Source organism: Megascapheus bottae, chromosome 9, assembly GCF_031878675.1.
Source record: "Megascapheus bottae isolate mThoBot1 chromosome 9, mThoBot2.hap1, whole genome shotgun sequence".
NCBI lineage: Eukaryota > Metazoa > Chordata > Mammalia > Rodentia > Geomyidae > Megascapheus > Megascapheus bottae.
This window is the reverse complement of record NC_143517.1, coordinates 223,450-236,186: the sequence shown is the minus strand read 5'-3', so window position 1 is coordinate 236,186 and position 12,737 is coordinate 223,450. Positions and strand designations below refer to the sequence as shown.

The 12,737-nt window shown below is 33.0% G+C and overlaps 1 protein-coding gene across 1 annotated transcript in view; it reads left to right on the top strand.

Moving 5' to 3' along the window:
* The window catches only part of LOC150058669 (coiled-coil domain-containing protein 7-like), a 263,512-nt gene that overhangs the window by 198,240 nt on the left and 52,535 nt on the right, over nt 1-12,737 (top strand). Inside the window, exons 28-29 of the mRNA XM_090339663.1 lie at nt 5,099-5,182; nt 10,139-10,228. Of these exons, the coding sequence (XP_090195789.1) occupies nt 5,099-5,182; nt 10,139-10,228 (174 nt within the window). The remainder of the gene's footprint in view (nt 1-5,098; nt 5,183-10,138; nt 10,229-12,737) is intronic.

Below are 12,737 nucleotides of genomic sequence, written 5' to 3'. Positions count from 1 at the left end.
GCTCTGACTTACAAAAATAGAAAGGGTGAATGATTTTTTTGTTTGTTTGTTTTTTGTGGTTTGTTGTTTTTTTTTTTGCCAGTCCTGGGCTTGAGCTCAGGGCTTGAGCACTGTCCTTGGACTTTCTCAAGGCTAGCACTCTACCACTTGAGCCTCAGCACCACTTCCGGCTTTTTGTTATCTATGGAGGAATAGATTCCGTGTCTTCGTGCATGCTCGGCAAGCACTCTACCGCTAGGCCAAACTCCTGGCCCCTAGGGTGAATGATTTAAATGATAAAAGAAAACTAGCAGTATTGCATTACCTAACCATTCCCTATGTGCATTAACATTGTCAAGCATAGTAATAATATCTCAGCTGAAGTAGGAATTTTTAATTGAGAATGTTTAGGTATTATACTACTGTTTTTAGTCTTGGAGTAGCTGTGTTAGAAAAATAATCTTTGAGTTTTGGTCTGACACAAAAGGACTGAGACAATATAAGATATATATGGGGAGGAACCTAAGTGATATAACTTTATAAACCACACTCATTCAAAAGTGACTGTGATGCCAAATGCTGGTGGCTAACAATTGTAATAGTACCTATTTGGGAGACTGAGAGTTGGGAATCACAGTTTAAAGCTATCCTTAGCAGGAAAGTCTTTGAAACTCCTATTTGAATTAACCATTAAAAAACGAAGTTGCTCAAGCGGTAGAGCATAAACCTTAAGCAAAAATACTCAAGGACAGCACTTAGGCTCTGAGTTCAAACCTCAGGACTGACACCAAATTTAGAATAAAATTGGCGTGTCCATACCAAACTCTGCTCATGGAAAATAACACCTTTTCATCTCACAAGTATAACAATAGTCTGTAAAAGAATCCGGCCAAATTACTAAACAAATTCACAGAAAAAAACTAACACATTCTTCATGAAGAGAAAATCAATACCCCAAATTGAGCCATTATATATCTAAAATACTCATGTTTTAGCATAATTAATTGTTTGAAGAAACTCATACACTGGAAACTGAAACAGGAAAATGGAGGGCACAAAATTAATTTGAGACAATCCTTACTTGTTACAATCAAAAGATAAAGAGCATAGAGCAATTATCATATACATATTTGAAAACCTGAAGGAAACTTTACTTTACAAAGTACTTTTATTACCTTTTTGTGGTTATACAAAGAAGCTGACCATTCAGGACAATTCATGAATACAGTTTATTTTGAACAATACTATCCCTTTCAACATTGTCATCCATCTTCCCAATCCATTCTTCTCTCATCTTAATTTTAGGTGACATTATTTATCTTGCTATGTAATAAAATTGTTTATGTATACAATGGATCTTGATCTGTTATTACTTCAGTATCTTCATCCTCCTTTGGTTCACTTTTTATTTCTCAATTCTCTGGTATATGTGATGAAGTCTTGTTTACATTCTCCCCAATTACTTCCTTCATTCTTCTACCCCTCTCCCTTTGGCTCTACTCTCCCCTCTTGCAAATAGTCATTTCCAGGTACTTTTTTTGTTAGGCTTTTAAAAATTACACTATTTACAATCTCCACAGAATTTCTTACACTTCAGTTAATTCATTTGTAATCCTTGCTTATCACCAGAGAGTTTGCTTTTAGACATAAACGCGTAGAAGACACATGAAGAAAAATGTTAAATATCTCTGCTATAAAGGAAATATAAATCAAAATGACACTGAGATTCCACCTTACTCCAGTTAGAATGACCAATACTGAAAAAAACTGACAATAACAAGTGCTGGCATGGGTGGGCCAACAGGAAACTCTATTGCACTTTTATTGGGAATGTGAGCGTGTTCAGCCACTGTGGAAATCAGTCTGGAGGGTCCTCAAAACAACATAAAGCTACTCTGTGACCTAGCAATTCCTTCCTTGAAATTTACACAATAAGCAAAAAACAAGTCTACACTAAAACTACTAGCACAACCATGTTCATTTTTTACCACAGCCAAGATATGGAATCAGCCTAAATGTCCTTCAGTGAAATTCTACTCATCCATCAGAAAAAATAAATGATGTTATACCATTTGTAAGGAAATGAAAAGGCATGGAAAACATTGTTTTAGACAAAGTAAGCCAGTCCTAGAGAAACATAGCTTGCATGTTTTGCCTCATTTGTAGCAACCAGAATGTCCCTATAAAATCTCCAAGGAGGGTCAGGAGTTTGGCCTAGTGGTAGAGTGCTTGCCTAGCATGCATGATGTTCTGGGTTCGATACCTCTGTACCACATACACTGAAAAAAGCTAGAAGTGGTGCAGTGGCTGAAGTTGTAGAGTGTTGGCCTTGAGGAAAGCCCAAGGATGGAGCTCAGGCTCTGAGTTCAAGCCCCAGGACTGGCAAAATAAAATAAAATAAAATCTCCAAGGAATCTTATATTTAAAAAATATGTGATTGTGATTTTCGACATAGAAAATATTTTTAAAAGGCCAAATGGGAATTAATGTTAACAAAAGGTCAAATACTTTAAGAAAAATATTCACAAATGTTGAAGTACATTTAAGTCATTAGAAGAGAGATACATATATAGGACACTAGTCAAAGCAATGAGAGAAATAATTTTAATATATCTAAGGAAAGTATAGCTGATATTTAAAAATATTTAATGATAAATACCAATCTTCCCATACCATGTTAATGAAATGTAAGTGCAATGAATAGAGAAATCCATTACCAAGTCTATCAAATGTAGAAAGATAAACAACAGAAAAAAATCCTAAAACCAGTAAAATAAAGAACAATGAGGGTATGGGAATTTGGCCTAGTGGTAGAGTGCTTGCCTAGCATGCACAAAGACCTGAGTTTGATACCTTGGTACCACATACATAGAAAAAAGCCAGAAGTGGTGCTGTGGCTGAAGTGGTAGGACTGTAGCCTTGAGAAAGCAAAAGGACAGTGCTCAGGTCCTGAGTTCAAGGCCCAGGGCTGGCAAAAAAAATGAAGAAGAAAGGTAGATATAGATTATATGTAAATATATATGAGAGATGATCACTAAAGGCATTGGCTTACATTGTTATCAAAACTGAGATTTATCACAAATAGACTTTTCTACAAAGGCCTTGGAATGCTGGTAGAAGACCTCAGTTCAATAGGACTGAGAACCTAGGAGGCCCCTGGTGTAAGAATTAAGGTACAAAGTTCAAAGAATCTATAGAATTTTAGTTTAGGAAAAAAGATAGAATGAAAGAAATGAATACAAAGACAGATTAAAAAAAGAAGTAGATACAGAGACATAGAAAGGAAGAGAGAAAAATGTGGTCAGAATGCCATGTGCCTGTCATTTCAGCTATGGCAGAAAGATAAGTTGAATAACAATGCAGGAATATCTAGGCATAAAGTATTAGGCATAAAAAATAAGGAGACAACCCCACTGCTGGCAACTCACATCTCTAATCCAAAGATTGAGATCTGAGGACCACAGTGCAAAATCAGTCCAGGTAGGAAAGTTCATAATACTTTCTTTACCAATTAAATACCAGAAAACCAGAAGTAGATCTATGGCTCAAAGATGTAAAGCACTAGTCTTTAATAGGATGAATGCAGGGACAGCAGCCACACCCTAAGTGCTAGCCCCAGGACCAACAAAATAAATTTTAAAAACTAAACAGAAAAATCAGACCAAGACTGAAAATAGGGCTGGTGGTAGAGTGCTTGAACCCAGAGATCTCTGAGCTCTAATATAAGTAGCACCAAGACAAAAACAAAACGCCAAAAGGCTAGACATTTTAAGTGGATACATTTCATGACACATTATGGAGTTTAATACATTAATAGAGTGAAAAGAGCTTTAATTATTGAAGGAAAAATAAAATAAAATTACTTAAAGCAAGGTTTGGACATTATATACAAGATCAGAAATGTCTACAGAGCATACCTTTAAATTCCTAGTATGTATAAACAGGTCCTTCTTCAGTCCATCTCATTGTTCCCTGATTATATAAAGCATATTTATTTATTCTAACCCATTCATGTATCCCCATTAGAGGAAAAAAATACAAAGAAACTAAAATCAATTGCTGAGGTTCTAAGTTTCAAATTATGTATATTGTATTGAATAAATAATTTTTCTCAAGTATGAAAACTATACTTTTATCAAACTCATGAATTCTTTATTCATATTTTGATTCATATTTTGAAATGATGTATCACTCAGAAGAAAAGAGTTGTAGTACATTTTAGTGGTAAGCAGTATGTTTGAACAATGATTCATTAGTTCATTCATCCTTCACAGTAGAAAATTGCCACTCTATAATTTTCAAATCATGACAGCTTTCCAGTCACAAATATATGTTTCATCCAGAAAACATTAAGAGCAGTCAATGACTTCATGTCACCAAACCTAATCATCCCTTTTCTTATATGAGTTTTCATATCTTTTTTACTACTGAACCTAGTCAATGTATTCTAGCCAAAAATATAAAAATATATAAACATTGATGTCAAAGAGACCGAGTGATAGGTCTGGTGTAATTTTGGAAAATTATTTCTATTTTTATACATGCAGAAAACACAAGAGAGTTCAACAAATTCAGTTCACTTTCAGTTCAACAAACATTTTGTCATTTTCCTCAGTGAATGTACAAAATTTGCAGTTAAATTTTTCTAAAGAGAAGTGACAACATTCCTGGATAAATTAAGAAAGGTCTACCTCTTAATAAATTCTGTGACTAGGAAAACTACAGTTTAGTCTGTGAAAAATAATGTCAATTCCATTTCATCAAGTACATTATACTGAAATAGTACGATTTCATTGTAAATTTGAAAGTTATATTGTCATTATAACAACATTAGAACTATTTAAAAGTTTCTGAAAGATATCATTGTATAGAAATCAGGTAGCAACAATATATGTTTCAGTTTTGCCTATTCCTGAAAAGATATATCTATTGGCTAATTGGTAAACATTTTTAAAGCTGAAAATAATGTAATATCTGTCCTTTCTAGCAGTTTCAGAACTGTAAGATTTTGTTGTTCTCTAATCTGTAAATGCAAATATTATGCATCAATACTATATAAACACATATGTATATTTGGATGTTCATACTTACAAAAATGTTTTGGTATGTTTATTTATAGAAATTGGTATGGATCAACTAACAGGTGCACTCCCAAGAGTGGAAATGAAGAAAGAATTTAAAACAATATTAAGGAGTCCCTCTTGTAAGAACAATAATTGTAAAAAATTAATTTTTAGCCAATTTATTTTATCTAGTGTTATAGAGCTTTAACAAGAACAGTAGATACAAAGTTTTGTAACAGGTAAAATATTAATGATTAACTTATCCATATAGATTATAATCTCGTAAAAAACAATTGTAAAATAATCTTAGAAGATACATAAAATATATCCCATTTTACCTGTCCACTACATGTTTTTCTTTTGAATTTATAAGTTTGGAAAGGCCTACTTAAAATAAATACATTTGCTAAAGATGGTCAGGCAAGAGCACAGAATTACTCGCATTTTGTCAGATTACACAAGTCAATTTCATGCTGGATTTACATTTCTAGAGATATTTCTTATCATAATAATAATCATAAATGAAGTCATTTTAACAAAGAAATAATGGAAAAGACAGTTAAAGAAACTTTGCTAAAATCATTGTCATAACGTAAGTAGTTTGCATATTAAGCAAGGTGGATGGTAGAAACAACTGGGAAAGACTTAAGTAAAATAACTTTCCAAAGAACTAAAGTGAAATAGACAAGCAAGGAAATAGAGAATTCACAAAAAAGGAAAGTAAATTAGTGTCAAAATTTAAGATTACCTAGAAATAATGGTTCTGTGTTTTGTTGTACCTATTGGGGTACTCTAAAACAACCTAAGTAATAGCTTTCAATTATGCATTCACATGTTTAAAAAGTGCAAGGAATAGCCAATCCGTCTATTAATTACCTGTCTTTGTGCTACTCAGTACCACAAACAAACAAGGATCCACTAGTGGAATCACAAAGAAAAATTCACTAAATGATAGTTACATTAACAAAGTGTTTTAGTGCTGTCTCTGTGCTAAATAATTCAAATGTAAAAAAAGAAAAAATACTCAAAGCGAATGGACCAGCTTTCAAGCCTATGAATATTGTGATGAACACAATGGAAAATACAGAATAAACAAAAAAATTCCCCAGAGAACTGATTAAACTAACTGATCTTTTTGATATTGTTAGTGAAATTAATGCCTGTCAGTAATGTAGTAAGATAGACAGGAGTGAGAGGTTGAAAGCTTTGTTATATAATATGTAGCTCAACTATTTTAGTAAATTCATACATTGTAACAAATTATAAACTTTAACTTACAGAAAGGAAGGCAGGAAAGGAAAATTATTTTAGAGCCAGGCACCCGTGGCTCAGGCATGAAATCATGGCTACTCAGGAGGCTGAGACATGAGGATTACAGCTCGAAGCTACACTGGGCAGAGAATATGTAAGAGTTGTCTCCCAAGGATGCCAACTCTCTCCACTCCTCCGTAATACAGTATTAGAATTCATAGCCAGAGCAATATGGCAAGAAGCAAGCATAAAGGGGATCCAAATAGGGAAAGAGGAAGTGAAAATTTCCCTCTTTTCAGGTGACATGATTCTATATTTAAAGAACCCTATAGAATCCACTCCTAAGCTGCTTGATTCAAAACTTTGGCAATGTAGCAGGGTATAAAATTAACCCTCAAAAATCACCTGCCTTCCTATATGACAACAATGAGAGGACGAAGCAAAAATCAGGAAAGCAACTCCTTTTGCAATAGGCTCAAAGAAAATAAAGTACCTAGGAATTAACGAAGAATGTATAGGTCCTTTTTGATGAAAATTTAAAACCTGAAAAAGGAAATTGAAGCAGAATGGAGGAAATGGAAAAACCTCCCATGCTCCTGGATTGGAGGAATTAACATTGTGAAAATGGCAATCTTGCCGAGGGCTATCTACAAATTCAACACAATACCCATCAATATTCCAATTTCATTCTTCAAAGAAATAGAAGAGGCAATCCAAAATTTCATATGGAATAATAAAAGACCCCATATAGCTAAAACAATACTTAGAAGAAAGAACAGCACAGGAGGAATTTCAATACCAAACTTTAGACTCTATTACAGAGTTATAGTTACCAAAACAGCTTGGTACTGGCAAAAAAAAAAGAAAAGAAAAAACAAAACCAACAAAAAAAGAGAAACAGGCCTGAAGACTAACGGAATAAAACTGAGGACCCAGATATTAACTCACAGACCTATGGCCACCTAATCTTTGATAAGGGAGCCAAAAAATAGAATAGAAGAAAGACAATAAGTGGTGCTGGCAGAACTGGTTAAGCACTTACAGAAAACTATAGTTGGATCCTTCCTTGTCACCCTGCACCAGGATTAGCTCCAAATGGATCAAAGACCTCGAGGTAAAAGCTGACACACTGAAAACTTTACAAGAAGGAATAGGAGACAGAGTAGGCCTCCTTGGCAAAGGTTGAAACTTTCTTAATAAGGACCAAGAAACACAACAAATCAGAGAAAGGCTGGATAAGTGGGACTGCATTAAATATCAGAGCTTCTGTATGGCAAAGGGCATAGCTAGCAAATTAACTAGAAAGCCTACAGATTGGGAGAAGATCTTCACTAACCATACAATGGCCTCATATCTAAAATATATCAACAGCTCAAAAAATTGAATCACTCCAAAACTAATCTCCAAAGAAACAACCATCCCATTAAAAGATGGGCCAAAGTCTTAAAGAGAGCCTTCTCTGAAGAAGAAATAAGAATGGCCTATAGACCCGTGAAGAAATGCTCGACATCTCTGGTCATAAAAGAAATGTAAATCAAAACAACGCTAAGATTCTACCTCACTCCTTTGAGAATGTCCATGAGCAAGAAATCTAATAACAACAGATGCTGGATGGGATGTGGCCAGGAGGGATCACTACTACACTGTTGGTGGGAGTACAAACTCCTTCAACCACTAAGGAAAGCAGTATGGTAGTTCCTCAAAGGACTAAACATAGAGCTGCTCTATGACCCAGCATTCCTCTACTTGGCATTTACCCAATCGTCCAGAAACATGGACATACTAAAGCCACTAACAAAATGATGTTCATTGCAGCACTATTTACCAAAGCAAAGATATGGAACCAACCCATATGTCACTCAGTTGATGAGTGGATCAACAACAAGATGTGGTATTTGTACACAATGGAATTCTATGCTGCTGTCAGAAAAAGACAACATTGCCCCATTTGTAAGGAAATGGAAAGACTTAGAAAAACATCATATTAAGTGAAGTAAGCTAGACTCAAAGGAACATAGGCTCAATAGTTTCCCTATTTTTCATAGGAAATAGAAACCTTGGGCTCTCCTAGTACAGATTTTATAATAGAACAAAACCTAGATACATTAGGCCATATAGTATGAGGCTAAATGAAATGATCTCCAGGATATAGAAAGAAAAACCATATGATGAGTGATTGTTGTCCTTAAGGTACTGTGTTATCTCTCATTTCTTTTGCTGTCCCTTGGTTATCTCATATTGTCACAGTATTTCACCTGGTTATCTGATATATTGGATATATACCTATTTTGTTATTTGAAGTCAGATAGGGAAGGCGGATTGTGGGGAGCAAAATGGGGACCAAGTCATGAGAAAGGATATCAAGGTATGTGAAGTAATGCACCCTCTGTCTGGTGAATATAATGTAACCCTTGTATTAATTACAATGAAGTATATATGGAAAAAAAGAAAAAAAGAGTTGCCTCCATTTAACCACCAGAAAACTGAAAGTGACCCTCTGGTATAGAGCGCCAGCCTTGAGCAAAAGAGCTCAAGGACAAATTCCAGGCCCTGAATTCAAGCCCTATAACCAGCAAAAGAGAAAGAATTTAGGAATATATGCATATATATAACACTGTTAAGAGAAACAATCATTGAAATGTATTTATTGGAAATATATTCAAATAATTAGTGCAAATAATTTTGGTTCAGTAATACTTTGAATTCAAGGACTTGCATTAGTTTAGGAAGTGATCTGTTACGGAAGTACCACCCTAGTCCCTCGTGAAAAATTAAAGCCATTTCCTCTAATATCAGGAATGAAACAAGGATGTCTACTCTCTCCACTTCTCCTTGATAGAGTGTTAGAAATCCTATGTATAGCAATAAGACAAGAGGTAAATATAAAGAGGATCTAATCAGGAAAAGAAGTAAAAATTTTCTCTTTAGAGATGACGTGATCCTGTACTTAAAGAACTCCATAGACTCCACTCCAAGTTACTTGAGCTGATCTGAAACTTTGGCAAAGTTGCAGTATATAAAATTAATCCACAAAAATCAATAGCTTTTCCATATGCTGATAGTGACAACAGCAAGACTAAATTCAGGAAAGCAACTCCAAAGAAATGAAGAACCTCTTTCATGAAAACTTTACAAACCTCAAAAAGGAAATTAAAACATGTCTAAGGTAATGGACAAACCTCCCATACTCCTGGATTGGGAAGATTAATATCATGAAAATGGCAATACTGCCAAAAGCTATCTACAAATTCAATGCAATACCAATCAATATCCAAATATTATTCTTTAATGAAACAGAATAAATAATCAAAAATCACATGGATTAACTTCATTGGTTTTTCAATAAAATAACTTGGCAGCAAGATTTACACTATTTAAGATATAGTAAAATAGTAATATAATTCAGTATTTTCAGTCTTGAAATTATTTACTATAGATATGTACATATATGGTATGTATGTGTGTAGTAGTTATATGTGTATGTAAATGTATATTGCTTCCATTCAACCTAGTGTATTCTCCTGATATGAAATTGCTATCTAACTTTTTTAAAATTTCATTTAAATTTGTGTGAGAGATGGTATTATATGACAAAACACTAAGCAGTTATGGAATATTATTGTTGTATCAATTCTTTCATTATTTCAACTTGTAGTAATTATCAAGTTGCTAAATAATGTATATTTCAGCACAATGAGTTCTATCTGATTGCTAAATGCCCTTCCAATTCTAAGCTTTGGTAATTTTTCAGGACACTATATTATAAGCCTCCAATCATAATAAATGTAGTTAGTGTTATACACATAAACATAAAAAGTATTTTGAAATATACTTCAATTCTCTAGTGACTACCACAGAGCTCTTCGCAGACAATGCTGTGAGCGTTATGAAAAAGGGGGAGGACAATTCTCCTACAAAGAATATCTCTGACAAACGTAAGAAATGTCTATCTTGAAATTTACATTCTATGAATAATTCTGAAACAAATGATCTATGTCTTCAACAATTTTATATGCATGCAAATATTCTATAAGTAAAATTCTTTATTAACATCATTGTATAGTAAGATATACCCAATATAATAAAAATATTGGCTAGACATTGCTGGTTTTAAAACCCACCCTTTTAGAAAGAATAAACATGAGAAATTCAATGTTTTAGCAACAGGTTTGTTATCTGTATTTCCAATATGATTGAACTGCTTTTTAATTTTTAAAAAGCTGTGCTGAATTCATTAATGCAGAAAATATAGCTGACAAAATGAAATATGATGATGATTTTACTTGTTAATGTCTTTGTTTTATGTGATACAATAAAATTTTCTGAGGTTAGAATTTTTATATAGAAAAGAGATTTATTAAGGCACAGTTTTAAGGGTGAAATTTAAAGTTGTTTGAATCATAGATATATTGTAGCATGGTCCTGGTGTGATATAGTAAAAGTGAAAGAGACATAAATACACAGAGAGACTGAGAGGGGGGGCAGGGAATGTGTGAGCTTGAGCTTCCAATAAATACCACTGTTTTCTTCTTCATTTGGTAAATATATCAGGCAGACCTGTGGCTATGTTATTAGTGATTAGGCTAGGATAAAAATGATCTAAATAAAATGTAAAGATACAAATTCATAAAAATAAAAATGAAAGTTAAAAATATGACTACATTGAAAATACATAAATGAATATTTATTAAAATAGAATGAATTTTGAATAAAGGTAAAATTATTAAAAATGTTATTAAGGACAAGAAAATGACAAAAAGGCTTATAAAATTAGAGTATGAAATAGTGGTATTTTATAAAATGTGAAAAGAAAAATTATAAATCAAAATCTGGAATTTCAAATATGAGTCATTTTAAAACAAGCTCAATAACATGTTGGTGCTACCTACATTATGCAAAATAAATAAAAAACAAAATCATCTATGGAACACCAACGTAAAGGTAACACACAATCCTATCAAATGACAAAAACATTTCATTAGTTCTCATGGCAGACTTTTTTACTTTTGATGAAATATTTCAAAAATTCAAGAAATATGAACTGTCTTAAAGTTGCTATAACAAATACTTTTCTATTTACAGAAATATTTTGTTGCATTTTAGTAACTAGAAAATGTAGGAGCAAGTTATTGAACTCATATGTTGTACTCTTACATGTCTTTCCATGCTGCTGAAAGACACGACAGATGTCTGAAATCTTTTTTTTTTTATTGCCGGTCCTGGGCTTGAGCTCAGGGCCTGAGCACTGTCGTTGGACTTTCTCAAGGCTAGAGCCCTACCACTTGAGCCTCATCACTACTTCCTGCTTTTTTCTATATATGTGGTACCGAGGAATCTAAAATGACTCTTAGTGCATGCTAGGCAAGCACTCAACCATTAAGCCAAATGACCACCCCTCAAAACCTCCATTTATGAGAGTACTAGTCCATTAAAGAGAGATGCCTGCTAAAGACTGCATACCTAACACTAACTTGCACAAATACTTGCACCATTACTAACTTGCACAACAAATACTAACTTTTACATGCTATTATAATCTCGGATTTTATTTTATTCAGTCACAAATTATATATAATATTATTTTATTAAACATTTTCTTTAAAATATTGTAATGGCTACTTTATTTTTTACTGATTCCAGGTGGATTCCTTCCATCTTCTCCTTAATAACCTATATCACTTCAAGTTGGCCATATTTCATAGCAAATATCTATATATATATATACATAATCTTTACAGAAATTGTCATGCTAAAAGTTTTCCCTTTGCTTTGGTCTTCATCTTCTAACTTTTACATTATATGAAATTGTTTGAATTTGGTAGTTAAGTTCTTTAAATTAGATGTGCCATCTAAGATAGTCTTCTAAATCACCTATATATAAAATTATGCTCAATTTGATATATCCAGATGTATCAAAATGTCTTCTTACCGGCTTTTTTACAGCAACATTTTCATGAATACAGAATATGCATAAATTTGAGTACCAAATATGTTCTTTCAACTTTTAGCTATTTATCATCCACCTTTCCCCCTATTCTGATAAGTGTGAAAGGCCAGCTTAAACTATGATTTCTAAATTAAGTTATGTCAATTATTTTTTTGTCAGAGGAATTACCATTTTTTACTATAGTTCTTACTTTCTGATTTCATAACTCAAGGAAATTATTAAATAATATGTTTTATAATTTTCCATTTGATGAGACTATTCTGTAAAAGTTTTCTTAATTTTGGAACCAATAGGATGAAAAAAGGTAAGCTAACAGACTTCGGTTGAGTTGGAGAAGAGATGAATTTGTATTCTAAGCTTTGTATTCTAAGAGTATCATTCTAAATATTATTTCTTGCAAAGTAGAATGATATGGTAAAAGTCAAAATTAAGGATATTACTACAATAAGACTTAGCTAAATCATGAAAGGGAAAATGACAGTTGTCTTTATAGAAAT